Source organism: Notolepis coatsorum (genome assembly GCF_963971535.1).
Source record: "Notolepis coatsorum genome assembly, chromosome: 13".
Taxonomy (NCBI): domain Eukaryota; kingdom Metazoa; phylum Chordata; class Actinopteri; order Aulopiformes; family Paralepididae; genus Notolepis; species Notolepis coatsorum.
The window spans coordinates 51,274,891-51,302,344 of NC_140177.1; the positions used below are offsets into that span (position 1 = coordinate 51,274,891).

The following is a 27,454-nucleotide window of genomic DNA, read 5'->3' on the forward strand; positions in this document are numbered from 1 at the left end:
CCGTTAACTGATGGTGTAGCCAGCAGCTAATCGCCATGTGTTCCACACAAAACAGGATGTGAACAAAAACAGTATATTGAAAATAAAGTAAACGCAAATAAATAATATCAGATCAATTAAAACCTGTAATTTCCCCCTAAAGCCATACTGTAGGATTCAACAGTTCAATTCCAAGCCATCCGTTTGCCAATACAAAGCCAGATTGATAATATTTTGTGATTTAAAATACTAAACTAGAGACTAGTTTATACTAGTAGTCCTGGAGAATGGTGGTCCATCCGTCAGGAAAGATGTTTGTCATATGCCCAGCGAGTAGGCTTGAGAGGCTTAATTGCAAACCCGTCCTTCCACCATCATAACACTACTACGCGTGGAGCAGAGTGACACAGCGGTGGCTAGTCATTCAGCCTAATGTTCTTAATGCAGGGAGCCTGGTGGATGCAGAAAACCCATCAAGGCTCGGGCAGAAATACTGAACAAAAAGGGATGTTTTATGAACACACAGTACTACTCATAAATTACAGGGATTTCAAAGTTATGAGTTGGTTTGTTTAGAATTAATAATAGGCCCTGGAACTAAATCTGACCAAAAAGAATGTTTAACTTTTATCAGTCTTTATGTGTAGTTGTTTAGCTAGATTTAGTTATTCTTGCCTCACACATAGTTGCTTTTGCTATAGGATAGGTGGAGACAATATACATACCGTAAATCCTCTAATATTGGACGGGTCTTGTATTTACCTCAGCTGCAAAGAGCACCAGGCCTTTATTAGAGAGAGGCTTATATAAGAGGCAGGCCTTAATTTCACAAACTGGCCAATTGTAATTGTGAAACTGTGGTGGATTAACGTAATTAGTCGCGTGATTTCTTTCCGTAGCCTATGTTTGTGAAGACGCTCTCTGATTGGCTAGCCGTGTACAGTGAAGACCCTCTCTGATTGGTTTAGCGCCGAAGGGTCTTTTCCGCCTAATCCTAACCCTAACCTTAACCTTAACCTTAACTAACCTTAACCCTAACCTTAACCCTAACCCTAACTCTAAGCATAACCCACTTCGAAAGAGGGCCAAAGCATAACCTCTTTGAAGCAGAGAATATATATGTACAACAAGGCGGAAGAGACCCTTCGGCGCTAAACCAATCAGAGAGGGTCTTCGCTGTATGCGGCTAGCCAATCATAGAGCGTCTTCGCAAACATAGGCTACGGGAAATAAAAGAGTCGAATCAAGTTGATAACATGCAGTAGCTTTAGCTAACGCTATCATAGCCATCATGATATGTAATGTCAACTGGACAACGCCAGCCCCGCCTGCCAACACCATATAGATAGCGAATGTTAACTAACGTTTGCAAAACAAAGCCAACGTCATCCAGCCGACAGATGACAACGTTAGCTAACAACGTTAGCTATGACAACGTTAGCTAACGCCAACGAAGTGAGAGTAGGGAACGGTAGAGAGAACGGTAGAGAGAGGCAGCACTTAATTTGCATTGACAAGACCGACCGACCAGTAGGAACCGCAGTTTACAACGACCAGGACACATACCCCGCCGGCTTCCCACCCGCTAACACTGCCAATTGTGTTAGTAGGGACGACTGACCAAGCCGGAGGTACCGCTGACAGCTGGATTCGATCCCAGAGTCTCTGCGGTGGTAGGCGAGTGCATTCTCTTTTTTTTTATCCACCTTTTCTCCCCATTTTCTATTTTTCCCTCCCCTGTCTTGAACGTTGCTAGACTACTGGTCGGCTGTAGTGAGGACAGAAGCCTTGCATCACGTGTCCCCTCCGGTACACGAGGAGGCAGCCTGTCGCATCTTTTCACCGCAGCAGCTCGAACTCTCAGTGGCGAGGAGTAACGCGTGGGAGGCTCACGCTGCCCCCGCTACTTCCTGCTTCCGCCGCACCGGCGTCACCAAACCGACCTGTAGGAGTCGCTGTCCACAACATCCAATCCCCACCCACCGGCTTTCCCACCCTCAGTGGTGCAGTCGTAATATGACGATTGCCCAAACGGCACATATTTTTATTTTTTATTTTTTTTATTGCCTTGAAATAGAGAAGCTGAAAAAGGTAGCAGGATGTAGCCTTCAATATATAAAGAAATTATATTGTCAACAGATTGAAAAACAAACAATGTTTTAAATGTAATAGTAGTTACAATTTCTTTAATTGAATCAACTTAAACTAGAAAAGTAAATACAAACTAAATTAACAATGTAAGTTACATTGTTAATTTAGTTTGTATTTACTTTTAGTTTAAGTTAATTCAATTAAAGAAATTGTTTTACACACAAACACAAAAGCAAACTTAAAATAATCAGACAACTTGTGTTTACTTGAAGTTCTTTATTTTGAGAAGGGGAAAAAGTACACATCACTTAAATTTTTTCAATGTAATTTGTTTCACAACAGTGGTTTCAAAACAGTCAAGCAAGCCCCCACCAAATGGTCCTGGGCCTATATTTAGGTTTTGCTCTCCTCGTTCTCTTGTCCTCAGCTGAGCGATGGGCTCTCAGCCAAGTTGTGACATATGTTGTTGGATCCCAGAACCTTCGAGGTGGCCCGTTGATCTTAATGAACATCAAAGATGCTACCCGTGAAATCATTAACCATATGCGGGTTGGGGAGATAATTTGATTCATGGCACTGAATCCCCTTTCACATTCGGACGTGGTTGGAGACACCAAGTCTACCTGCGCTTTTGTTATGTAAAACGGTGGCCGGGTACTTAGCTCACAACGAATGGGTACAGCGCATTTTTGTGTGCGCGACTGCGCGTACACATCCGTGCGCGATTGCGTGTACTTCTGCCTCAGTGAGTGACATACCTAAACGGCGTTTAACCGCGTTTGTGCACGACTGCATGCCTGCCCACCCTCTAACACTTACCAATTGTGTTAGTATGAACGACCGGCCAGCCGGTAGCAACGCCGAGAGCTGGGCTCGAACCCAGCATCTCCTGCGTTAGTGGTGAGCGCCTTGCCCACTGCGCCAATCAGCCGCCCCAGGTGAGTGCATTCTCCACTGCGCTACCCAGCCGCCCTGTGATGTTTCTTCTTGACTTCTTTAAAGAAGACGTGTCCGGCCTATGGGGACATTAAAAAAATAAAAAATCTAACCCTAACTAACCGTACTGTCATGCACTTGTCCTAATAAACTAACCTACACTGTAGCACTCAACACTTTGATGAACATTGTTTCTCAGCTGATAGAGTTGTGCCCTTCCTGATGGCTTGTCGTACAGAACATGTAAGTCGCTTTGGATAAAAGCGTCAGCTAAATGACTAAATGTAAATGTAAATGTTGTCGGGCCTTACAAATTCATTTGATTTGAATATGTTTTATATATAATAAAATATTGGCCACATCCAGTATGTAACAATACTCTTGTATTATTGGAAACTATTTCAGGCTGTGAGAGTGACAATGGCAGCATGTCAGTAGGGGCACTGGGACAGCTTGAGTGGCCGCCTCATGAGAGACGTAAAAATAGCTTCCACCGTCAACACTGCAGGGAGGGCCTCATATTGGATATCAAAACAACACGGAGCAGCCGGCAGGCAGATTGTGGACATTAACTAGAGAGAGCGCAACGCAGACGAGACGGACCTAAGACCTAAGATATCGCAGAGTTACCCATGCACATTTCCCACCTCCATTCTCCTAAGTGAGAAGCACGACGTCGTTCGGAATGTCGCGCAGCAGTTTCGTCTTCACGCCCACGGCCCTGCGCTCCCTCCAGCTTGACGAGGACATGTTGGAGAGGCACAAGTACAGGAAACAGCTGGCCTCCCACCAGCTCAATGGCTATCTGCTGAAGAAGGAGGCCAGGGACCGGAGGCCGCTGATGTCCCGCTCTGCCCTGCCACCAGCAATCTGCCACGATCTGGTCATACAGAACGCTCTCTATACAGGAGACCTGGAGGCTGTGAACAGACTCTTCCCTAAGGGATCCACAGCCAACATCATCATTGAGCCACAGGGAGGGGACATGCGCTGGGTTACCAAAGGGGGAGGTAAGATTCAACAGGAGCTAAACTGGTGGCAATGCGGAAAGTTTGATTCACTGTATTCCCTAGAAATGACCATAGTGAATGAGAGCACTGTTCATTGCGACACAAGTTCTTGTCACTTTCAAAGATATTGTAAAACAACAGTGAAAGGTGTTGCCCTACCTACACTCTTGAAACACATGTTGAAATAACAAGTGTGTTGTCCTTAATTAAACACGTGTTACAAAATGACACAAGCTGAACATTGTTAGGAACAACACATGTATAGCAATATCCCACTATGGCTTATACTGCATTATTTATAGAAACAGCCCATCAACCAAGTGATCCAATAGGGGTACATTTATTAGTCCTCTGCTTGGTCGTCAACACAGGAATGCCTAACTGGATTCTCTTGTGCCTGTTGAGCTGCCAACTCACGTGAGACTTACAGTACGTAAATTACTCCTCACACTCTCTCTCATGCCACACCACCTTCAGCGCAATTCCACCACAAGTGCCAAGGTCCAGCAGAGCCGGTAGCATTCAATTCATTTTCTATGTAGAGGAGTGGATGCGGCCACAACGTGAATGATGGGAAGGGGCACAGCAAATTTGGAGGGGTTGGGGTGGCGTGTTCGCTGAACTGCATTAGCATAAGGTCACTGTAACTGAGTTGAACTTCGTGCAAATACATCCGTGCCAAAGCCGCACGCATGGCTCACGAAATTCAGATCAAACTGTTCAACTAGGGGGTGCAGATCACATATTAATTAAGATCTAGCAATTGCATAACTTATTTTCCGCTTAGAATGTTGTCAGAAACATATCTTAGGAAACCGTTTAGGTGTAAAAAGTGATTATGAGCGAGCCGACCATGCTTTTCCTGTTTGGATAATCCATTGTCAACATCCAGTGTTGAGTTTGAGACCAACCCAGAATTCCCACATTTTGGCTGGAATCAGTGGAAGTGCACCTTAACTCTGTAAAATTAAAACAATACTAATAATATGTTTTTAGTTTTTAGTGTGTTGAGGTCTCATCTTGCAATGAATTCCTGGACATTCCTATAATCAGACATATGATATGTGTCTATATACAGTGTATATATATATATATATATATATATATATATATATATATATATATATATATATATATATATATATATATATATATATATATATTCTTAATAATGTCACAGCTAACTACTAAATCAATGGTTGTTTTTTATACTGTATATATTAATGTGATGTAATATGATCTAACTAGTAGCCTGTGCTGCCAGCAGTCCTGATGTGATTGATTGTTTGCTTTAACATCCTTTGTGGATTTAGTGATGTGTCCTATAAAATTAAGCATTACATCACGCGCCGGAGTGGTTTGTGAAAAATTAACCATGCCTAGGGGTGGTCGTTAGACCCCCCTAGGCATGGTTTATTTTTCACAAACCACGACTACAAGTGGTGTAATGCTTTTATACAACTGGCACATTCATCCAACCTTATTTAAGCATTACATCACGCGCAGGAGTGGTTTGTGAACAATAAACCATGCCTAGGGGTGGTCGTTAGACCCCCCTAGGCATGGTTTATTGTTCACAAATCACAACTGCAAGTGGTGTAATGCTTTTATACAACTGCCATATTCATCCAACCTTATTGCTATACAATAAACACACATTAATCGAAGATTTATTGAAAAAACCATCCGCCAGAAAAAGTTGTTCCCACAACAACAAAAAAGACAATTTGCCTCCATGTGGAAGCAGCTCGGAAGTGCATCCAACCAACTAACACATCCAACTGTGTGTTATTGGAATGATTGAGAGAAGTTGCCTCATGTGGAAGCAGCTCGGAAGTGCATCCAACCAACTAACACATCCAACTGTGTGTTATTGGAATGATTGAGAGAAGTTGCCTCATGTGGAAGCAGCTCGGAAGTGCATCCAACGGATCCAACAAACTAACACATCCAACTGTGTGTTATTGGAATGATTGATTGAACATTTTATTACCAGATGCAGAATGGGTACAATACAGTATGGCTCAATACACACAATTGTTAAGGGTATGCAGACCTACTTTCTATAGAACTTCATTCTTAGATGCTTCTATAGAAAGTAGGTAAAACAAATTAAAAAGTTTTCTTTGCCCTATAGGAAAAAAAAGGTTTTCTTCGCCCTACTTTTTTAAACCTACTTTAGAGGGCCTAAACTTAACCAGTTGGAAACCAGGCATACAGTAATAAAATTAGCAATCAACCAATCAATCAATTCAATAGACCATGCTCACTTAAAACAGCGCAGCACTCAGCTGCTTCTCTCTCAGTCTGACTCTCCCCCGCCGTTGCAGACAGGAGTGTGTGTGTGTGTATGTGAATGTGTGTGTGTGTGTGTGTTTGTGTGGGGGTGGGTGGGTACGCCAGCGTCGGACAGTGTGAGAGTGAGCGCTGCAGTCAGGGGGAAGGAAGAAGACACATTTAAATAAAATTGCAAATAATCAATCAATCAATCAATCCGCGATTTTTCGTTTGTTCTACAATGACTCATGACCCATCAATTACATCATCCAACATTGTTTAAAGGACTAAGACATTCGCCGTGACAGAATCGCTTTATATTTAGTCGTTATGACGCTATCAACATATCCATTTGTTAAAGATTATTGTCCGCCATCTTGTTTTCTCCGAAGAATCCGCACGGCGGAGACGCGGAGTGATGTGATTCGGTTGTGGGCGGGTCCTGGGACCAGGAGCGTGGAATGGTCCCTATACATACGTGTAAATGGACTGTTTCAGCCAATCAGAATTGAGAAATTTGCATGCCATTGTATAATGCTATACAATAAACACACATTAATCGAAGATTTATTGAGAAAACCATCCGCCAGAAAAAGTTGTTCCCACAACAACAAAAAAGAGAAGTTGCCTCCATGTGGAAGCAGCTCGGAAGTGCATCCAACTGTTCTCAGTAGGACATCCAACCAACTAACACATCCAACTGTCTTTCAACTAAGACATCCAACCAACTAACACATCCAACTGTCTTTCAACTAAGACATCCAACCAACTAACACATCCAACTGTCTTTCAACTAAGACATCCAACCAACTAACACATCCAACTGTCTTTCACCTAGACATCCAACCAACTAACACATCCAACTTTTCTTTAGTTTTTAACCTACTTTCTATAGAACTTCATTCTTATATGATTCTATAGAAAGTAGGTAAAACAAATTTAAAAAAGTTTTCTTTGCCCTATAGGATATATATATATATATATATATATATATATATATATATATATATATATATATATATATATATATATATATATATATATATATATATATATATATATATTTAAACCTACTTTCTATAGAAGCAGCTGGGAGGTGCGCTGTTTTAAGTGAGCGTGGGTTATTGAATTGATTGATTGCTAATTTTATTACTGTCCGCCTTGTTAGAGTTAGAGTTTGGAACCAGGGCTGGTGGTCTATCGCCCTGCTCTAAAGACAAACTCTAACCTTAACCAACTTCGAAAGAGGGCCTAAACTTAACCAGTTGGAAACCAGGCGGACAGTAATAAAATTAGCAATCAATCAATCAATTCAATAGGCTATGCTCACTTAAAACAGCGCACCTCCCAGCTGCTTGAATCAATCAATCCGCACGATTTTTATTTTGTTCCACAATGACTCATGACCCATCAATTACATCATCCAACATTGTTTAAGCAACTAAGACATTCGCCGTGACAGAATAGTTTTCCATTTAGTCGTTATGACGCTATCAACATATCCATTCAGTCCATCCTCACTTAAAACAGCGCACTTCCCAGTTGCTTCTATAGAAAGGAGAAGAACAATTAAAAAAAAATTGCAAATTATTCAATCAATCAATCCGCGCAATTTTTATTTTGTTCCACAATGACTCATGACCCATCAATTACATCATCCAACATTGTTTAAAGAACTAAGACATTCGCCGTGACAGAATCGGTTTATATTTAGTCGTTAAGACGCTATCAACATATCCATTTGTTAAAGATTATTGTCCGCCATCTTGTTTTTTCCTAAAAAGCTGCACGCGGAGTGATAGTAATTCGGTTGTGGGCGGGTCCTGGGACCAAGAGCGTGGAATTATGAAAAATACATACGTGTAAATTGACTGTTTCAGAATCGAGAAATTTGCATGCCATTGTATAACCATTCATATGTCCCCTTGATGTAGCTCCCTGGAATTAATTTATTTCATTATCTATTTTATTCTATTGACTAATATCAAGTTCAAGTTTCAAGTTTCTTTATTAGTTGTCATACAGAAGTACAGAATACTTTTATATAAAATGCTTCTTTCTGTTTTGCTCCAGAGATTGTGCTAGATAAAAATAGATAAGTATAAAAAGTATAGTAAGTATAAAATAGAAGTCAAGTACGTAGACAAAAAGTGTTTAATATATACATATATACACTGTACAATGCAGAGTAGAAAAGTAACTGAGTTACAATACAATATACTATATATACTATACTATACAGTACAATGCAGAAATGGGATGAGGTACAATTTAGGTACAATTTACAGTAAGGTGTAATGAGGTATGGGTTGTAGTGCAAATTCTTTGCCAATAAATATAAAGTGTGTTTAGGTGTTCTAAAGTGGGTGCAGCAGTGAGTTGTTTGTTTAAAGTGAGTGGGTCTCATTCCCGAACGAAGTTACGACAAAATATTTCGTCTTAGCCAGATTTCGGCCCATTTAAGACATATTAGGGCTGGGAGTGGGAGTCCCCAAACTTTCCTGAGATCTTATTTGATCGTGGCTGAGAGCAGATTTAAGAGTGCTGAGGAGCACACTTAAATATGCTCTCAGCCCACGATCAAATCTCATGATTGATTGACTCATTTAAAATGTTATTATAACTTGACAGACTGTGTTCTCATAGTGATTCCTTCACGTCAACGCTACAGGCCTCCTTGGAATTAATTACTTAATCATAATTAAAATAAATATGACAATATTTGTACGATAAGAAATTACGCATTTGGTGTCGGAAAAATAAATAATATGGATTCATCTGATCACAGGGCAGCTGGATTAACCATATCTGAACCAGCTATTTTGGACAAATAATTACTCAGATATTCAAACACAATTATGCAATTATTGTGAAATGATTGAAAATAATAATAATTTAATGCCTTCTGTGGAATTTGTATTTCTTATTTGTTACACATCTGTTTTAATGATTAATTATATACATTTGAAAGAATGCAGGTCAACATGCAATGTATCCCATTGATTGGTATACAATGGGACAGACCTTTGTTTGATTGATTGATTGATTGAAAACTTTATTAACAGATTGCAGAATGGGTACAGTACAGTACAGCTCAATTACATAAGGGGATGCAGACCAGAGAAAGAATTTCGTGTTGTTTACATCAGGGTCCCCCATTTTCAATTCATCATAACATATATGACACACATGACACAGATAGACAGTACTGCTACATCTATACATTTATGACATACCAGATTTGCAAATACAGTACTGTTTGTGATACAAAAAGAGTCCAGAAAAGAGAGTACATTTGACGTGGAAACTGTTGGAGGAGGTTGGGTAGGAGGGGTGGGTGGGGGATAGACTTACACTGTACAAGCAAAACTGTACATTGGAATATTGACAAAACCATACTTGGTCATTTACTGTACATTGGAGGGGGTTGATATAGCTATAAACCTGCATTCCTTCGAATATATCATTAATCAATTAAACTTATATTGAAATACACTATATAGCCTATACACCAACACTGAAATGACAGTGGATAAATAAATAAGAACTAAAGCTAATTGGTGGAAATAGACTGCATTAATATTCCATAACAAGTCTTGTGTGCGCCTACGAATGAACAGTAGCCTATAGGCTTAATTATGGAATAATAAGCCATACTGCGTTCATTCATTACGCCCGCCGTAGGCTATATATAATATGTCATTCATTCATTCATATACAGTACTGCGCGCGCGCGTGTGTGTGTCTGTGTGTGCATGCGCGCTGTGGCAGGTGTGTACCGCGAGCTGTATATGATGCCAATACATTAATCTAATCTAGTTTTGATGGGCGCAAGCGTGATTACGAAACCTAGCCGCATTTCTCGGAGACGCTCTCTGATTGGCACTGACTGACGCTAGGTTTCGTAATCACGCGGCTCGCAAAGCACTTCCGCCATTCCATTTCACACAGCTGCGTCACCAGTTGCCTTATAAGGAGCTATGGAGGCGTTGTTTTGTATGCAAATGAGCTGAACGGGAACGCGCTTTAGAGTTTAAGACAGAATGCCATTCTCCAAGCAGATATCAGATAATATAATTTGTGTGACCTTTTCAGCCACTTAAGACATATTACCAGCACGTTCAGGACTCAGAGTGTACTTGTCATAGATTATGTCTCAGTGGTTCCAAGATAAGTCTTCCAGAATATATCTTTGAAAAAATTTCAGGAATGAGACCCAGTGTGTGCGTGTGGATGTGTGTGCTGTGAGTGCATTTGATGGTTGTTACGATTGTTCATTGTTCAAACCTTGTTCATTGAGCAATCATTGTTCATTGAGCATTGATTGATTGATTGAAAAGTTTATTAACAGATTGCAGAATGGGTACAGTACAGTACAGCTCAATACATACATACTTTCGTCTTGTTTACATCAGGGTCCCCCATTTTCAATTCATCATATGACACACACGACATACAGATAGACAGTACTGCTACATCTATACATTTATGACATACCAGATTTGCAAATACAGTACTGTTTGTGATACTAAAAAATCCAGAAAAAGAGTGTATATACATTTGACATAGAAACTGTACATTGGAGGAGGTTGGGTAGGTGGGGTGGGGTTGGGTGGGGCTGTACATTGGAGGTGGGGGGGAGGGGGACACTGTACACTGTACATTGGAATACTGACATACATTTGACATAGAAACTGTACATTGGAGGAGGTTGGGTAGGTGGGGTGGGGTTGGGTGGGGCTGTATATTGGAGGTGGGGGGGGGGGGGGGGGTTGGGTACGGGGGGGGGGGGGGGCACTGTACATTGGAATACTGACAAGGGCCAAGGCGCTCGGTGAGCATCCTGATGGCCTGGGGATAGAAGCTCCTTCTGAGTCTCTCTGTGCTTGCCATGAGACTCCGGTATCGCTTGCCTGACCGCAGCAGTTCAAAGAGGCAGTTGTTTGGGTGGCTGGAGTCTTTGATTATTCTCTTCGTCTTGCCCATGTGCACCGCTTGTTGTAAATGCTTTGGAGAGTGGGAAGCCCCCCTCCAATTGTGCGTTCGGCTGAACGACTCACTCTCTGTAGTCTGCTGCGGTCTTGTGCAGTGCTATTCCCAAACCAGGAGGTGATATTGCCAGTCAGGATGCTCTCTATTGTGCATGAGTAGAAGTTCTTGAGGATCTTCTGACTCACGTTGAACTTCCTTAAGCGCCTAAGGAAGTAGAGGCGTTATCGTGCCTTCTTGATAACACTGTCAATGTGTCCATGTCAAGTCCTCGGATATGTGGACTCCGAGGTACTTAAAACTGTTCACTCTCTCAACCGGTGCCCCATCGATGCTGAGGGGGCTGTAGTCCCTGACCCCCGACCTGCTAAAGTCCACAATCATCTCCTTTGTTTTGCTGACGTTCAGGGAGAGGCAGTTCTTTTGACACCATCCCGCTAGAACCTTAACCTCCTCCAGGTAGGCCCTCTCGTCGTTTGCAGAGATCAGGCCCACCACTACTGTGTCGTCAGCAAATTTGATGATTGTGTTGTTGTTCCGCTGTGCCACGCAGTCATGTGTGTACAGGGAGTAGAGGAGGGGACTCAGGACACAGCCCTGGGGGGCCCCTATGTTGAGAGTGATGGATGAGGAGGTGCAGTTGCTTGCTCTCACCACCTGGGGTCTGCCCGTCAGGAAGTCCAAGACCCACTGGCAGAGGTCATAGTTCAAGCCCAGGTCCCTGAGCTTGGCTATGAGTTTGGAGGGGACTATATGGGACTACCTAATCTTTTTGTTAATTTATTTCCTAAAATCATCATCATAATCATCAAAAACCTTGTTGGCCTGCTATGTGAGTGCGGTGGCCTAGTGGTGAAGAGGCACAGGACTAGTGGTGAAGGCACAGGACTTTAACCCAATCTTGCACAGCAAGAGCCAGCCGCGTATGTAACAGGAAATGTTACCATATAAGCCAATGGACCAGCCCGTCCAAAAAAGATAGGTTCAGCCCCATGGACAGCAGCCTTCCAACATAATTAATTCAGTCTTTATTTAGACTCAAAATTATATAGCCCTAATTTTTATATAGTAGAGTATTTACAATCACATAATCATCATCAATACATTTTACAAAGTACAAAGAAGAGGGGAACAATTATATATAAATTAAAAAAAAAATAGCACTGTACTAATAAATAGGGAAATAGAATCATTTTAAAACACTCAAACACAATTAAAAACAATTACAGATTGTGGTGATGGTCACCAGTGCTCTAAATCGACCCATGGACACTAGTGCACCTAATTGTAATGTACCCTGCAGGGCATAAAAGAGCACAGAAGCTAAAGGCAGATCTACCAAGTTCAGTATAAACTCTAGGCACTTTAAGTGTGTTTGTGTATCATAGGGTCCAATGGTTCTGTGAAGAACAGGACAGACAGACAGACATGCAGGCAGACAGACAGAGATTCCTTCCTTTATAGTTCAATGAGTGTGCTGGTATTATACCCACATAGCACCCTGAAACTATGGTCTGCATCTGGCATGGACACCCTGTACACAAGGGTTCATCGTCTGTTGACTACAACTGATTAGCAAAGTAAAGTGAGCAGGTTACATGTGACACACCAGTCATTTGCTCTTGCATCACTGCAATGGCAAGCGTCTCTAGGCCAACTAAAATATCACATAACCACTCCCCAAAATAGACCTGACTGAAAAAACAGGCTACATACATGGAGGCTGCTGACCAAATTTTTAGGTGAAGCACAAATTATTATATTATATTATATATTAAATAATATTTTTAAAACATCCCCCACTGTGTGTCAGTGGTCAGTGGACACAGATGAAAACATATTAACATTAGGTGACAGCGCACCTGACCAGATGAAAACATATTAGGTGACAGCGCACCTGACCAGATGAAATCATATTAGGTGACAGCGCACCTGACCAGATGAAATCATATTAGGTGACAGCGCACCTGACCAGATCAAAACATATTAGGTGACAGCGCACCTGATCAGATCAAAACATATTAGGTGACAGCGCACCTGACCAGATCAAAACATATTAGGTGAAGGTGACAAGGAAGCCACAGACTCATACCCCCCCGACACTCAACTAACCGCCTCGGACAGTCCTTCATACCAGTGGCCATCAGGCTCCACAACAGTGGGCAGGGACTGCTGCCAGACATCGACCTAGAACTAATAGGAACCCAAGTAGGACAATAACACTACCTTATGCATACTGCACCTTATGTGGATACTGTGATACTGTGAATAATGAATAATGTATATTTCAGTTAGTTAGATAGTAAATTATAACACTACCTTATGCATACTGCACCTTATGTGACACTGTGAATACTGTGAAAATATATTTCAGTTAGTTAGATAGTAAATTATATTGACCTATTTGTTTACACTGCTTGTGTTGTTTTCACTACCTGTACCCCCCCCCCCCTTCCCCCATGCTGCTATGATGCCTGAATTTCCCCAAGGGGATCAATAAAGGAATATCTCATCTTATCTTAAAAGGAAAGATGAAATTACCTACCTGGGTTCCATCCTATAGAGGCAAATCTTTCCTGTGACAAAATGGGATCCAATGTAATAAAACTAAGTCAACCAACAAACTAGATTCCTGTACCGGATCTCCTCTCTGGTAAACAAGAATACCTTGAAGACTCTAACAGGAGCACTCATTCAAGGGTACTACAACTATGCTTGCACCTCATGGTACCAAAGCACCTCAAAGGCACTAAAAACAAGATTACAAACATCACAAAACAAACTGGTCAGACTACTGCTTGACCTTACTCCTAAAACCCACCTCACCCCTGCCCACTTTGACAACCTAGGATGGCTTAGAGTAGACGACAGAGTACAGCAACTTGCAATGGGCCTGGTCTACAAGATACACTACACCACTAAGATACCCATGTGCATGTCGAAATACTTCCCAAAGGTCAGTGAATACCACAACCACAACACCAGAGGGAGTTCCACAAATCATGTTCAACCCAGATCAAATCATTTAAAAAGTTAAAAAAAAAAAAAAAATTATAACTTATTTTTTTTAATAAAAGAAAAATCATCATAACTTAGAAATGAGATTGCATAGGTCTATGAATTGATATCGTGATTCTGTTTCGATTAATTGCCCAGCCCTACTGTGTACAGTAAGTTAGCTTGGTGATCATCATTGTGATGTAGGCTAAGCTAAAAGGCTAACAAATTGGCTAGCTACTGTTAGCATACAAGCTTTTACAAACACTGTACTTACTTTTTCATCCACAACTTTTTTTCTGATCCAGATGCATAAGTCCACTTCTTCATGTTGCTCAGTTGCTGGTTTATACTTCGGTCCTAATGTTGGCACAAAGTTTAATTTAGCCTACTGTGTTACAGCTGTACAGCTTACTAAACTATCCTTGCTCTTTCAATGCTGCACACAGTAAAAACAGTCCAGCTGCAGTTCCGTAGGTTAGGTTTAGCTGGGGCCAATCTCAAGTTTCTCAAGTTTCTTTATTAGTTGTCATACAGAAGTACAGAATACTTTTATACAAAATGCTTCTTTCTGTTACATTTTGTATAAAATGTTTTGACTGTGCAATGCAGCAATCTGATTGGATTTGAAGGTTGTCAATCATTCAACCTCCGTGTATTGGATTGCAAGGCTGTCAATCATTCAATCCCCCAATCAATGGCAAGAGTTTAAATGCACAGTTAGATGACGTTAATAGCTTATTTTGATTGGCTATTATTTATTATTTATTTAATCCTGGGTCAACCTGTGCAGCCATCTGCACGAATATTTACTGCAGTGCAGGCCTGCTCAGAGCTGTCAATTTGGGCCATTTTTGAAGAAGAAAAAAATTCCCTGGCATTTTTTTACAGAGGAAACATTTCTAATAAAAAAAAATAATAATAATTAAAAAAAATATATATATATATATATATATGTAAATTAATAATAATTATGAATTATGAGTGAATTTGTGTTTCACGTGTTGTCATAGAGAAACCTCCACATACGTCCTCATTTCCCTCAGACGAAACCATACTGCTAGAACAACTGAAAACTAACCATTTAGCAACGATTTCCATTGCCACCTCGGAGCCATTTCAAATTGTACTTCATGCTGACGTTGAAAAAAAACAAAGAAACCGTACCGCAGCGACGTGATCGCCACTGCCCGGGCCACAGGCTGCAGCCTGCACTTCTGGAACTCGCTGCTTGTGGGGGATGCCCTGACTCTCATTAGCATTGTAGATGATGATGAGTATTTCCACCTCATTGATGCTATATATGACACCAGCGACATAGAGGAATGGAAGAGCTTCAGGTTCAACTACAGAGGACTGAGTAGGTCTTCCAGTGCTTTGCGTTTTAGATCAGGTTTGCCACAAGGTTTTGCAAAGACGTCGTGACCCGTTTGTCTTGCTGCATGGTGCTTGTTGCTTAAGTGCTTGGTGCTTAAGATTGACCAGTTTGCCTTGGAGTATTGATGACTAAAACCACAATATACAGTATGTTCTTGATAAACCAAAACACATTGTGTATTTTCCTCCTTTGCTAAATGTCTACTCGCCATCCTGTTTATAGTCACTCTGTGACTGGCTGCCACTGACCTGGCTGAGCTCAACGTTGACTGACTTTTTCACCCCCCTCCCCCATCCCCCTCTCTCCTTGCTTGCAGGGCTGTGGTCGTTAACCTTTGAGCAGGAGCTGACCACACCGCTTCACATCACAGCGGGCCGAGGCTTCGCGGACTGCCTGAAGCTCCTGTTGCAGCGCGGGGCCAATGTGGACCTGGCACCCGGTGGCGCCACTGCTCTTCACGAATCCTGCGATAGCTGCCAGGCCGAGTGCACCAAGCTGCTGCTGATGCACGGTGCCAATGCCAACGCCATCACCGAAGAGGGGCTGACACCCCTGCACGTGTGTACCAGCCCTGAGTCCCTCGGGTGAGTATTCCTGAAATGTACTATAGCTGAACTCCAGCTGTCCAAGCAAAGGTGAGAGAAAGAGGTCTGTCCGGTAAAATACGACACTGTGATCGTTACAAAAACATGTTTCAGGTTCGGTAAAATAGACATAGAATATACCTTACCTTAGCCAGAAGGTACTCCAAAAAGAATAATCCCCAGTGATCCGATCGCCATCGCGAATACTTGTGTATATGTCTATACTCGTGTATACGGAAAATACGTTTGAGGCGTTAGAATCTCCGAGCGATCGCTCTGTTGCTCTGTCCTCAGAAGGGGAGGAGTCCTTGCAGACAAAAAATAAGATAAGGGTCCCCACACCAAACCATACCTGTTCAAAAGGTAGGCGATACTGCCACGTCATTGCAATTGTAACGTAGGCAGATGAGCCAGGGAGGCCCACGGAGCTCCGGCTGAGTGTATAGAACAGGGATCAAAGGAAAAAGATCAAAAGATCTAAAAACGAGATATTAGGTTTTTGGCACTCAACGCTTGGCGGTGAAACACGAGATATTACGTTTTTGGCGTCCAATGAGTTAACAGGTTAAGTATCACCAAGAGGCCATATTATGCTTTTTACATGTTCCCCTTACCTTTAGTATGTTATATAGCTGCAGGTACATGTAGATCGTCTGCAGAGTTACAAAATCCAAAGTCCACGTCAAAGGGAGTTGAGCTTTCCAACAGTAATCACTGTTCCTTGAACTGCTTGAAATGCCTCGTTTGTAGTCCAGACTTTCTTGCTAGAATGCCTCATTTGTAGTCCACCCATTTCTTCTCACTATGTAACACAATAGTTTACTATTTTATTTAAAAAATGTAATAAACCTGATATACTCTGGTCTGACTCCTGTCAGACTAGATGGTGTCAAGATGGTGGCTCGCTCGTAAACACTTTCTCTTTCTCTTTTTCCACCTACTAAAATGTTTCCGACAACATTTTAGGCCAGAAATAAGAAATAATATACAATTGATGGATCTCATCTGCAATGCTTAGTTTTATCTGAATTTTGTGAACCAGGAAGTATAGCCGCACAGGCTAAATGCAGCTCATTTTCATTACATTTCAGTCTGTTTGAGGCTGACTGAGCTGAATGACACAGCCTGTACAACTCTAGGTGACCATAACAACATCCAAATGTTTCTAAATAGACCATGAATATATTATATATATTGAACTGGGAAATCGCCATAATATGGGCTTTTACTCCATGCAGCAAGACACAATAAGGCAAACTCAAACCACTTCCTCAGGCAGCATCAGGCAGTGGGTACCACTAAGGTACCCATGTAGATGTCAAAATACTTCCCAGAGGTCAGTGAATACCACGACCACAACACCAGAGGGAGCTTCACAAATCATATTAAACCCAGATTCGGCTCAAACAAGGCACTAAACACGTTTCGCAATTATGCCACATCAATGTGGAACGGCCTACCCACAGCTGTAAAGGAATGTGAATCACTACCCACCTTCAAAACCGCTCTCAAAGAGCACTTACGGGAGGCTGCAATTCGAAACTGGCCCCTGTAAATGTCCAAACCCAACCCCCTCCAATGTACAGTTTCCCCCCCCCCCCCCACCCCATCCAATGTACAGTCCCCCCCCCCCACACCACCTACCCACAACCTCCTCCAATGTACAGTTTCTTCCCCCTCAAATGTATATACTCTCAAATGTATATTTACATTTACATTTACATTTAGTCATTTAGCTGACGCTTTTATCCAAAGCGACTTACAAGTTCTGTACGACAAGCCATCAGGAAGGGCACAACTCTATCAGCTGAGCAACAATGTTCATCAAAGTGTTGAGTGCTACAGTGTAGGTTAGTTTATTAGGACAAGTGCATGACAGTACGGTTAGTTAGGGTTAGATATCCTTTTTTTTTTTTTTTTTTAGATAATGGTTGAAGAAGTGCGTCTTTAGTCGACGGCGAAAGATTGGACGTGATTCAGCTGTCCTAACTGGGGTGGGTAGTTCATTCCACCATTGTGGGGCAAGGACTGAGAATAGGCGACTTCTCTTTGATGACCCTCCCGGAGCTTGGATAGGAGTAGGTCTGAGGTGGCCAGAAGATGCAGAGCGTAGGGGTCTTGAGGGTGTGTAGTTAGAGACCATTGACCGGAGGTAGGCGGGAGCGGTTCCCTTTGCCGCACGGTATGCTAGGTCGAGGGCCTTGAAGCGGATTCGTGCAGCAATGGGGAGCCAGTGCAGGTCCCTAAGAAGTGGGGTGACATGGGCCGACTTCGGTAGGTTTGAGATCAGGCGGGCCGCTGCGTTCTGTTTCTGAATGAGTTGAAGAGGCTTAGTGGCAGTGGCCGGGAGGCCAGCGAGCAGTGCGTTGCAGTAGTCGAGGCGGGAGATGACTGTTGATTGGACGAGGAGTTGGGTGGCTTCTTTTGTCAGGAAGGGGCGGATCCTTCTGACGTTGCTCAGGAGGAATCGGCAGGTTCTGGTCGTCGCTGCGATGTGAGCAGAGAAGTTCAACTGGTCGTCGAGGACAACACCAAGGTTCTTGGCGGTCGGGGACGCAGTCACAGCTGCATTTTCGACTGTGAATATAATGTATATACTCTCTTTTTAGAAACTCTATCTATTAATCAGAGTTTCCAACGCCAGGGTCTATATGACAGACGTTGTACTCTTAAACTTTTGTAGATCTGGTATGTCATAAATGTCTGGATGTAACAGTACTGTCTATCTGTATGTCATGTATGTCATACATGTTATGATGAATTGAAAATGGGGGACCCCTGATGTAAACGAGATGAAAGTCTTTCTCTGGTCTGCATCCCCTTAACAATTGTGTGTATTTATTGAGCCGTACTGTATTGTACCCATTCTGCAATCTGTTCTAAATTCTAAAACAAACAAAACAGCGGCACTCAAAGATCAATACTCTTGTTATTGTGGCCAACAACTAACACGCTTCAGCTAAAAGCCACCATCATCATCATCATCATCATCATCATCATCATCATCATCATCATCATCATCATCATCATCATCATTGACACTGATGATGGCTTTTAGCTGAAACGTGTTAGTTGTTGCCCACAATAAATACAAGAGTATTGATCTGTGAGTGCGCTATGCTGTTTGTTTTGATCCTTACGGCCTTACCACAACCGTGCGACGGGTAACAGTGTTCCTAGATTTGGAGTCGTGCACACTATTACCTTTTCAACATGCCATTTTTACACATTCACGTTCTATAATTCAATCTACAGGTGTGCCAAATACCTCCTTCAGTATGGCGCCGCAATCAATAAGCAAAGCCTAGAAGAGAACGACTCTCCACTACATGTAGCGGCGAGGAACGGCCTCCCGGAGCTGACTGAGCTCTACCTGCGCTACGGGGCTGCCGTGGACAAGCGGAACGGCGAGGGCTTCACACCCCTCAACGCTGCCTGCAACCACACCCAGGAACTGGAGGATTTAAAGCACTACGTCAAGGTGTGCCAGGCGCTGCTGGCAGCCGGCGCCGACGTTCTTACGGTGGACCAGGAGGACCATCAGAACCCACTACACATGGCCTGTAAGAACGCAAACGCCGATTTGGTGGACTTGCTACTGGCCAATGGTGCCCTTGTCAATGACATGGACTATGGCGGCGAAACCCCCATGCATAAGATCGTGAAGGTGGTCTGCTACAAGATTCCCTTCGAGCCTGAACGAGTGGTCCGAACTCTCCTCAACTATGGCTCCATTCGGGTGTGGCCTGGAGCGCTGCCCAAGGTATGCCTAAGACAAATATTACTGCTCCATCAAAGGAGTACTTTGACATTTTGAATTTCAGTTGGTAATTTTTCTTCATTTGACACCTGTGACCTGTCTCACTGGAAGGAAAGGTGTACACACGTCCTTCCGTTTCCCAGAAATGTCATGTTAGTTATTATTCCTCATTGTAACCCAGGAGCAATACTAGCATAACGCTTGCCGCTGGCTGTGCCCCTTGGCTATTAAAGGTATAAGATAAGATAAGATATTCCTTTATTGATCCCCTTGGGGAAATTCCAGTGACACACACATACAGCTCATTGTCTCATTAACAACAACATATCACAATCATTAAATTTTTACAGTAACAACGGCACAACATAAATTCAAACAGACATGTACATTTGTTGACACATGTCGACTACAGAATGCCTGAGACACCATATGCGATAGTCGGCTGCGACAACACCGGGGTGTCGTTGCGCCAGGTGGCGGGAGGGAGGGTGGAAAGATTGTCTAGCGGGAGGGGGCAGGGACGGGGGGGATCGGGCTTGGTGATGAGACAAGTCTTAGGCTCCCCCCTCCAGCGCGTGTACTAGTCGGCTGCCGTCACCATCACGTGGGAGTGGCGCCGGGCGTACACGCGGGAGGGGGGATTGGGTAGGGATTGGGGATGGGGGAAGCCGCTTGCAACTCTTATCTCCCAGAGGGCCTTCGACTACAGCAGCTCCCTAGTTCGACCTTGGTCCAGGAATTTGTTTTGGCTGACTGACTGCCACATTTATCCCAGCCACGTCACTTTAAATTTGATTTGAATAGAGTGAAATATAACTCTATTGATTTGAGTGGAGTGAGTTTTAACAACTCCGTCCAAATGACTGAATGCATTATTAGTCCAAGTGTCCAAGTGTCTTAATCGGTTCATTTTGGTAGGTCCTGTGCGCGGTAAACAGATCCAAAATCTTCTTATTGCAGTCAAAAAGCTTCGATAATCCAAAAATGACCACGTCTTCAAGTTGGTAGCCCGATTATGATGTCCCAATAGGCAGAGAGGGTTAGCCTTATTCTGCTTCTTGAAGAAAATATGCAATCCACTGATTAGATCCATTTAGAGTTGATTTGAGTATAGACCGGCAACCGGCACGAAGCAGAGCATAGCAGCGTCGGGCTCCATGGAGCAGTAGAGGCGGCGGTAGGAACGGCCTTGAGGAGCCTGGGGAGAGGAGAGAAATGCGACTGTCTCTGGGAAGGGCTGGGAAGGTTTAAAGCCATATTAACCCTTTCACTACCACACTACCAAAGGGTTAACCTTTCACTACGACAATACAGAAGGTTAACCCTTTCACTACCACACTACAGACGGTTAACCGTCTGTAGTGTGGTAGTGAAAGGTTAACATTCTGTAGTGTGGTTTTTTCTTTTCCTTTTGAAAGTCCACACATGTGTGTTTTTGATTTATCTGTAAACAACGACAGAAAATAAGCTATTCATCGTGGTAGTGAAAGGGTTAAATCTATTAGGGTCACTTCACCAAAAATACAATGCTGATTTATTTTGCACATACAGTAATCTCACACACGTCCAAAAACTCTAAACCATTTTGCACACATTCATTTGATTTTGACAGTTATTGGGAGTAAATGGGTTTGAATATGGCCACTGTCATCAGGGACATTGAATCATTGTGTTACCGTAATTACAGCTCCATGAAATGATGTAGCAAAGGCTGTATCCCTGATTTCCTTTTGGCTGTTGCTGGGAACCTTCAATAAACCAGTGGTAGATGACTGTAGTGTTCCTGGGGGCACATAGTTCAGAAGAGAATTGGCAATGTAGCTTGGTCTTTTTCCATTTAGGGCTTTGTATTTAAGGAGGAGGACCTTCATGTTTCACTGTTACAGGGGCGACAGTGGCTCAGGAGGTAGAGCAGTCGTCTGGTAATCCGGAGGTTCCCGGTTCGATTCCCGCTCCTCCCGGAGTCCCGGGCAGCTTGTCGTTGTGCAAGACACTTAACCCCTAATTGCTCCCGATGTGCAGGTTGGCACCTTGCATGGTTGCCTCTGCCATCGGTGTCTGAATGTGTGAGTGAATGGGTAAATGTGAGGAACAAATTGTGAAGCGATTTGGATAAAAACGCTATATAAATGCAGCCATTTACCAGAAGCCGGTGCAGAGTAGCTAACACTGGGCTAATGTGTTCTCTCCTCTTGGTTCTAGTTAATAGCTTAGCCTCAGAGTTTTGAATGAGCTAAAGTATTTTTTGGGAGGCCAGTAAAAGGTGCATTACAGTAATCAATTGGGCTTGAAATAAAGGCATGGATCCGTTTTTCAGCGTCCTTTTGATTTTTATCAATGGTTGTACATTAGCTATGTTTCTAATGTGGAAGAATTATGTTTTTGTCACCTTGTTAATGTGGGACTTAAAGCTTAGATCTGAGTCTATGATAACACCCAGACTTCAGGTTTAACCCAAGGATTAAGTTTCCCCATATTATTCAGCACCATTTTTCTTTTTGTTATAGGGCCGACTAATCAGATTTCAGATCCATTTATTTATTGCTAAAAAGCAGTAATTAGGTTAGATTAGATTCAAATGTATTGTCATTATACAGCACAAGTACAATACAATGAAAATAAGTTATAGCATCAAACCAGAGTGCATGTCAATTGTGTGCTGATTTTATACCTACGTTCATTTTATACATGTGTGAAAAGTGTTAGATAGATAGTTATTAATATTTATTATTATATTGTAAAAATGTATGCATTGAAATGTCTGTAAAGTCTTGACGACATTGAAAATGAGGGTGACCTCAATTGTCCTTTCGAGAATAAATAAAGATTTTAATTAATGTATACAGTATAGATATATGCATGTATATTCAGACAGATTACCGCAGATATGCGGTAAATATAAATATATAATAATATTATATATATATATATATATAATATAGCGTATATATACAGCAATATTGTACATGCTGCTATCATATAGTTATATGGGCAGACTATAGTATGAGGTAGGTAGTTTATTATGATCACTATGATTATAGTGTAGGGCAGTTGTAGACCGTGAAAGCAGGAGGTAGGTATAAATTGAGTAGACACTAGAGTAATAGTAACTAGAGTTCAAAGTCGTACAGTATGGGTAACTGAGTCTAGGGTATAGGCAATGGAGTCAGAGTTTATGGTATGGGGGGGGAGAGATTTTTTTCCATAGCCTCTGTTTGCGAATACGCTCTCTGATTGGCTAGGCCGCGTACAGCGAAGAAGTAAAGACCCTCTCTGACTGGTTTAGCTCCGAAGGGTCTCTTCCGCCTTGTACATATATTCTCTGCTTCGAAGTGGTTATGCTTAGGCATTCTTTCCAGCGGTTATGCTTAGACATTCTTTCGAAGTGGTTATGCTTAGGCATTCTTTCGAAGTGGTTATGCTTAGGCATTCTTTTGAAGTGGTTATGCTTAGGCCCTCTTTCGAAGTGGTTATGCTTAGGCATTCTTTCGACGTGGTTATGCTTAGAGTTAGGGTTAGGGTTAGCCAATCGGAGAGCGTCTTTTTCTTCTTCGCTGCAATCAAAGAGCGTCTTTGCTCACAGAGGCTACAGGAAAAAAGCATGGGGGGGGGGGGTCATCGTGGTACAGAGTTCAGGGAGATGACAGCTGAGGGAAAGAAGTTGTTCCTGAGTCTGCTTGACTTGGAGCAGAGGTTCCTGTAGCGCCTCCCGGAGGGGAGGAGGGTAAATAGTCCATGATTGGGATGAGATGGAGGAGATAATGGAGTTAATATCTGCAGCATCATTTGAAATTATGAAGAAATATCAATACTTTGTCTTATAGGGACTGCTACCTTATCTTTTCATTGAGCTATAATTAACACAAGACAAAGATTCAAATGTCCCCAATGATATCACTGGTGGCCATAGTCAAACAAATGTACTGTCAAGCTAAATGAATGTATGCAAAACCGTTTAGAGTTTTTGAATGTGTGTTTGATATTACTGGTACAGTATGTGCAAAATAAATCAGGATTTTTTTTTTATTATTATTATCTTTCCCCCCCTCCTTTTTCCATTTTTCTCCCATCCCAATGTTAGTCGTTATGCCAATTCCCAATCCCCTCCCCATGGTCGTTGCGCACTCTACCCCCTACCGTTGGTCTGGGAGGGCGGAGACTATCACATGCTTCTTCCGACACATGTGTAGCCAGCCCACCGCTTCTTTTCACCTGGCAGTGCGGACTCTCACTGGGGGAGTGTAACGTGTGGAAGGGTCACACTACCTCCCCCAGATCCTTCCCTCGCTGTGCAGGCGCCCCGACCGAACTGTAGGAGTCGCTGTTTACAATGACCAGGACCCACCCCACCGGCTTTCCCACCCGCTGCCAATTGTGTTAGTATGGACGGTCGACCAAGCCGGAGGTACCGCAGCTGGATTCGATCCCACTGTCTCTGCGGTGGTAGACAGACGCTTAGTCCGCTGCGCTACCCGGCCGCCCTCAATCAGCATTGTTTTTGGTGAAGTGCCCCTTCAACTCTACTACTGATTAGTAGGTCAGAAATAATCTCCTACTAGGGCTGCACGATTCTTGCTAAAATGTGAATCACGATTTTTCTCTCTAAGAATTGAGATCACGATTCTCTCACACGATTCTTATTTTTCGTCATCATTAAAAAAAAGTTAAGTAAAAAGTAAAAACATACTGCTTTTTTGTCCCACCTCATGTCATCACCCCAACAAATCACATTGTATGTTATTAGTGTCAACAATATGCAGCATCTAACTTGGTTGGGCGTTACTACAACACAACACAAGGATTCAATGTCCCCGATCACTGGTGGCCATATTCAAAAAATTCTGCTAAATGGTTTGCAAGTGTTTGGATGTGTGAGAGATTATGTGCAAAATAAATCAGGATTGTGTTTTGGTGAAGTGCCCCTTTAAAAGAAAATGGAGAACTTGCCACTTTGAATATTATGAACCAATTCCCTGCTTTGATCTACAGAAAATACTGTATACAGTGAAACAATGATTCATTAAGCTGACGGGGAGCAGCGGATGCTTATCAAGCCGTCAGGAGACGCACTCTGAAACTCATCCGGCTCGAAGGACCATTTGTATTAGAGCAATAGGCTACTCTAGGACGTGTTGGCACAGGGTGAATGAAAGTGATGGTGAGCAGAGAAGAGTCACGGTAAGATGACTGGTCAGGTTTGAAGACGGGAGAGAGTTCCACTTTAACCACTCTCAGGTGGGTTTTATTCATCACGGAAATAGTGGGGTATGTGTGGGTGTGTGTGTGCTGCACCATTGAATAAGACTTCGGAGACATGAAAAAAACACTGAATATTGTAAGGTGAAAAAATTCACAACTTCACTTACAGTTCAAATCATTCCTGTGACACAACACAATGATGCGTTCCACTCTTTGCGGGAAACTATGGCTGAACGCACGTGCTTCAGACAAAATGCATGGCTCCTAATTAGGCAAGTGTTAATAGGAGATTAATTAGCACTAATTGCATAATTTCCAGTGAAACCCCCAGAGGGAGGACCAATCTGTTAATTTCACACAACTGTTTAATTACTTTATTTCTTTGATGGAATCACAAGCTCAGTCACAAACGTTAGTGTTAAGAGTATGTGGCCCATGACTCTGCTCTTTGTACCGGCATGTCCTCCAGGTCTTGAAAAACTGCTGTGGCTCCCCGCGCACCGTGGAGGCTCTTCTGAACACCTACAGCCGACTCAAGGTCACAGACGCCTGGGTCGAGGCGATCTCCCCTGAGGTTTTTAAGGCAAGTCCTCAAAGTAATTATTGATAGGGAAATGGGCATAACATTCATTAGTTCAGTTTATGTGAATATCAGTTGAGAATTTAATTCATTAAAGGGGCACTTCACCAAAATAAAAAAACAATTCTGAGTTATTTTGCACATAATCTCACATGCATCCAAAACCTCTACAGTTTTGCACACATTCATTTCGTTTTGACAGTTATTGAGAGTCACTGAGTTTGAATATGGTCGCACCTGTGATGTCATCAGGTACATTGAATCCTTGTGTTGTATTAATTACAGCTTCGTGAAATGGTGTAGATAAAAATAAATAGCAATACCTTGTCTTATAGGGACTGCTACCTTATCATTTAATTGAGCTGTAATTAAGACAAAACAAGGATTCCTGATGACATCACTTGGTGGCCATATTCAAACTAATTGACTCTCAATAACTGTCGGACTAAATTAATGTGTGCAAATTTTTTTGGGATGTGTGAGAATAATGTGCAAAATAAATCAGCGTTGTTTTTTGGTGAAGTGCCCTTTTAAGTAAATAACTATAAGGCATAACGTTGATAACATAGTTCAGTTCATGTGAATATCAGTTGATGATCCACAATATTCCCTACACATATGATAATTGAATTTATTAACCTTTTCAAGTGTACAATCTCATAGGTGAAATTCAAATTATGAGAACTGTAATTCTAAAATAGAATTCCGTGAAAATAGAAAAGAAAAAAACTTTACAACTACTGTAAAATGTATGGATCACAAAACTGAGCCCTTGTTTATCAATATCCTAAAGTTAATTATATATGTATGTGTGTGTGTGTGTGTGTGTGTGTGTGTGTGTGTGTGTGTGTGTGTGTGTGTGTGTGTGTGTGTGTGTGTGTGTGTGTGTGTGTGTGTGTGTGTGTGTGTGTGTGTGTGTATGTGTATGTGTATGTGTATGTGTATGTGTGTGTGTGTGTGTGTGTGTGTGTGTCTGCTCCACCAGGAGCATCAGGAGTTCTATGAGTCTGTGTTCTCCCTGGCCCAGACACCTCGCTCCCTTCAGCATCTGGCACGGTGCAGGATCAGAACCTTCCTGGAGGGCGTGGGCCGCGTGCACAAGGTGGTCCCACAACTCCAACTGCCCACCTTCCTCAAGAACTACCTGCTCCTAGACTTCAGAGGCTATGTCCACTGAAAAAAGCTCCAGGCCTGTGCATTTTGTATCACGCTTTCTGTTTCTCCTCGTGCCGTCAAGGAGATTTGGAGGCATCGTTTTTGTTTTTGAGTAGCACAGATATATGTTAACAAATCACTGCTATCAGCTAGAACCTTGTAACTCGTATTTCTTAGATTTCCGTTGAAGAGTTTTGTGACCCTAGAACTTATAAAAGCTATTCAAAGCATGTGATATCGTTTAAAAAATGCATGGTCATCATTTTGAGAACCAGGCTGTTTTTCTTCATTCCTGAAAAAGAGATATGAGGTTTTCATCCAACAGCTTATGAAGACCATTCCTGTACCACTGTGGACTATGGATGCAGGCTGATTATGTGGCCCCTTTCTCCTGCGCTAGCAGAGTGGTAAAACATGGAGATATGTGGCCTCAGGTGAATACTTTGGAGGGTTGCTGAATGTTAATAAGAATAAGCTGCTATCATAATATAAGGATGTTATCACATCAAGCACTAGCAC

At 42.4% G+C, this 27,454-nt stretch overlaps 1 protein-coding gene across 1 annotated transcript; it reads left to right on the top strand.

The window, feature by feature from the left end:
- Window positions 1-3,691: 3,691 nt before the first annotated feature.
- asb10 (ankyrin repeat and SOCS box containing 10) lies at window positions 3,692-26,957 on the top strand (the record flags this gene model as incomplete). Its single annotated transcript, XM_084327293.1, has 5 exons — window positions 3,692-4,016; window positions 15,974-16,241; window positions 19,497-20,004; window positions 25,670-25,783; window positions 26,766-26,957. 5 exons carry the CDS (start codon window positions 3,692-3,694, stop codon window positions 26,955-26,957), a joined length of 1,407 nt encoding a protein of 468 aa, XP_084183419.1.
- Between the last annotated feature and the right edge of the window lie 497 nt (window positions 26,958-27,454).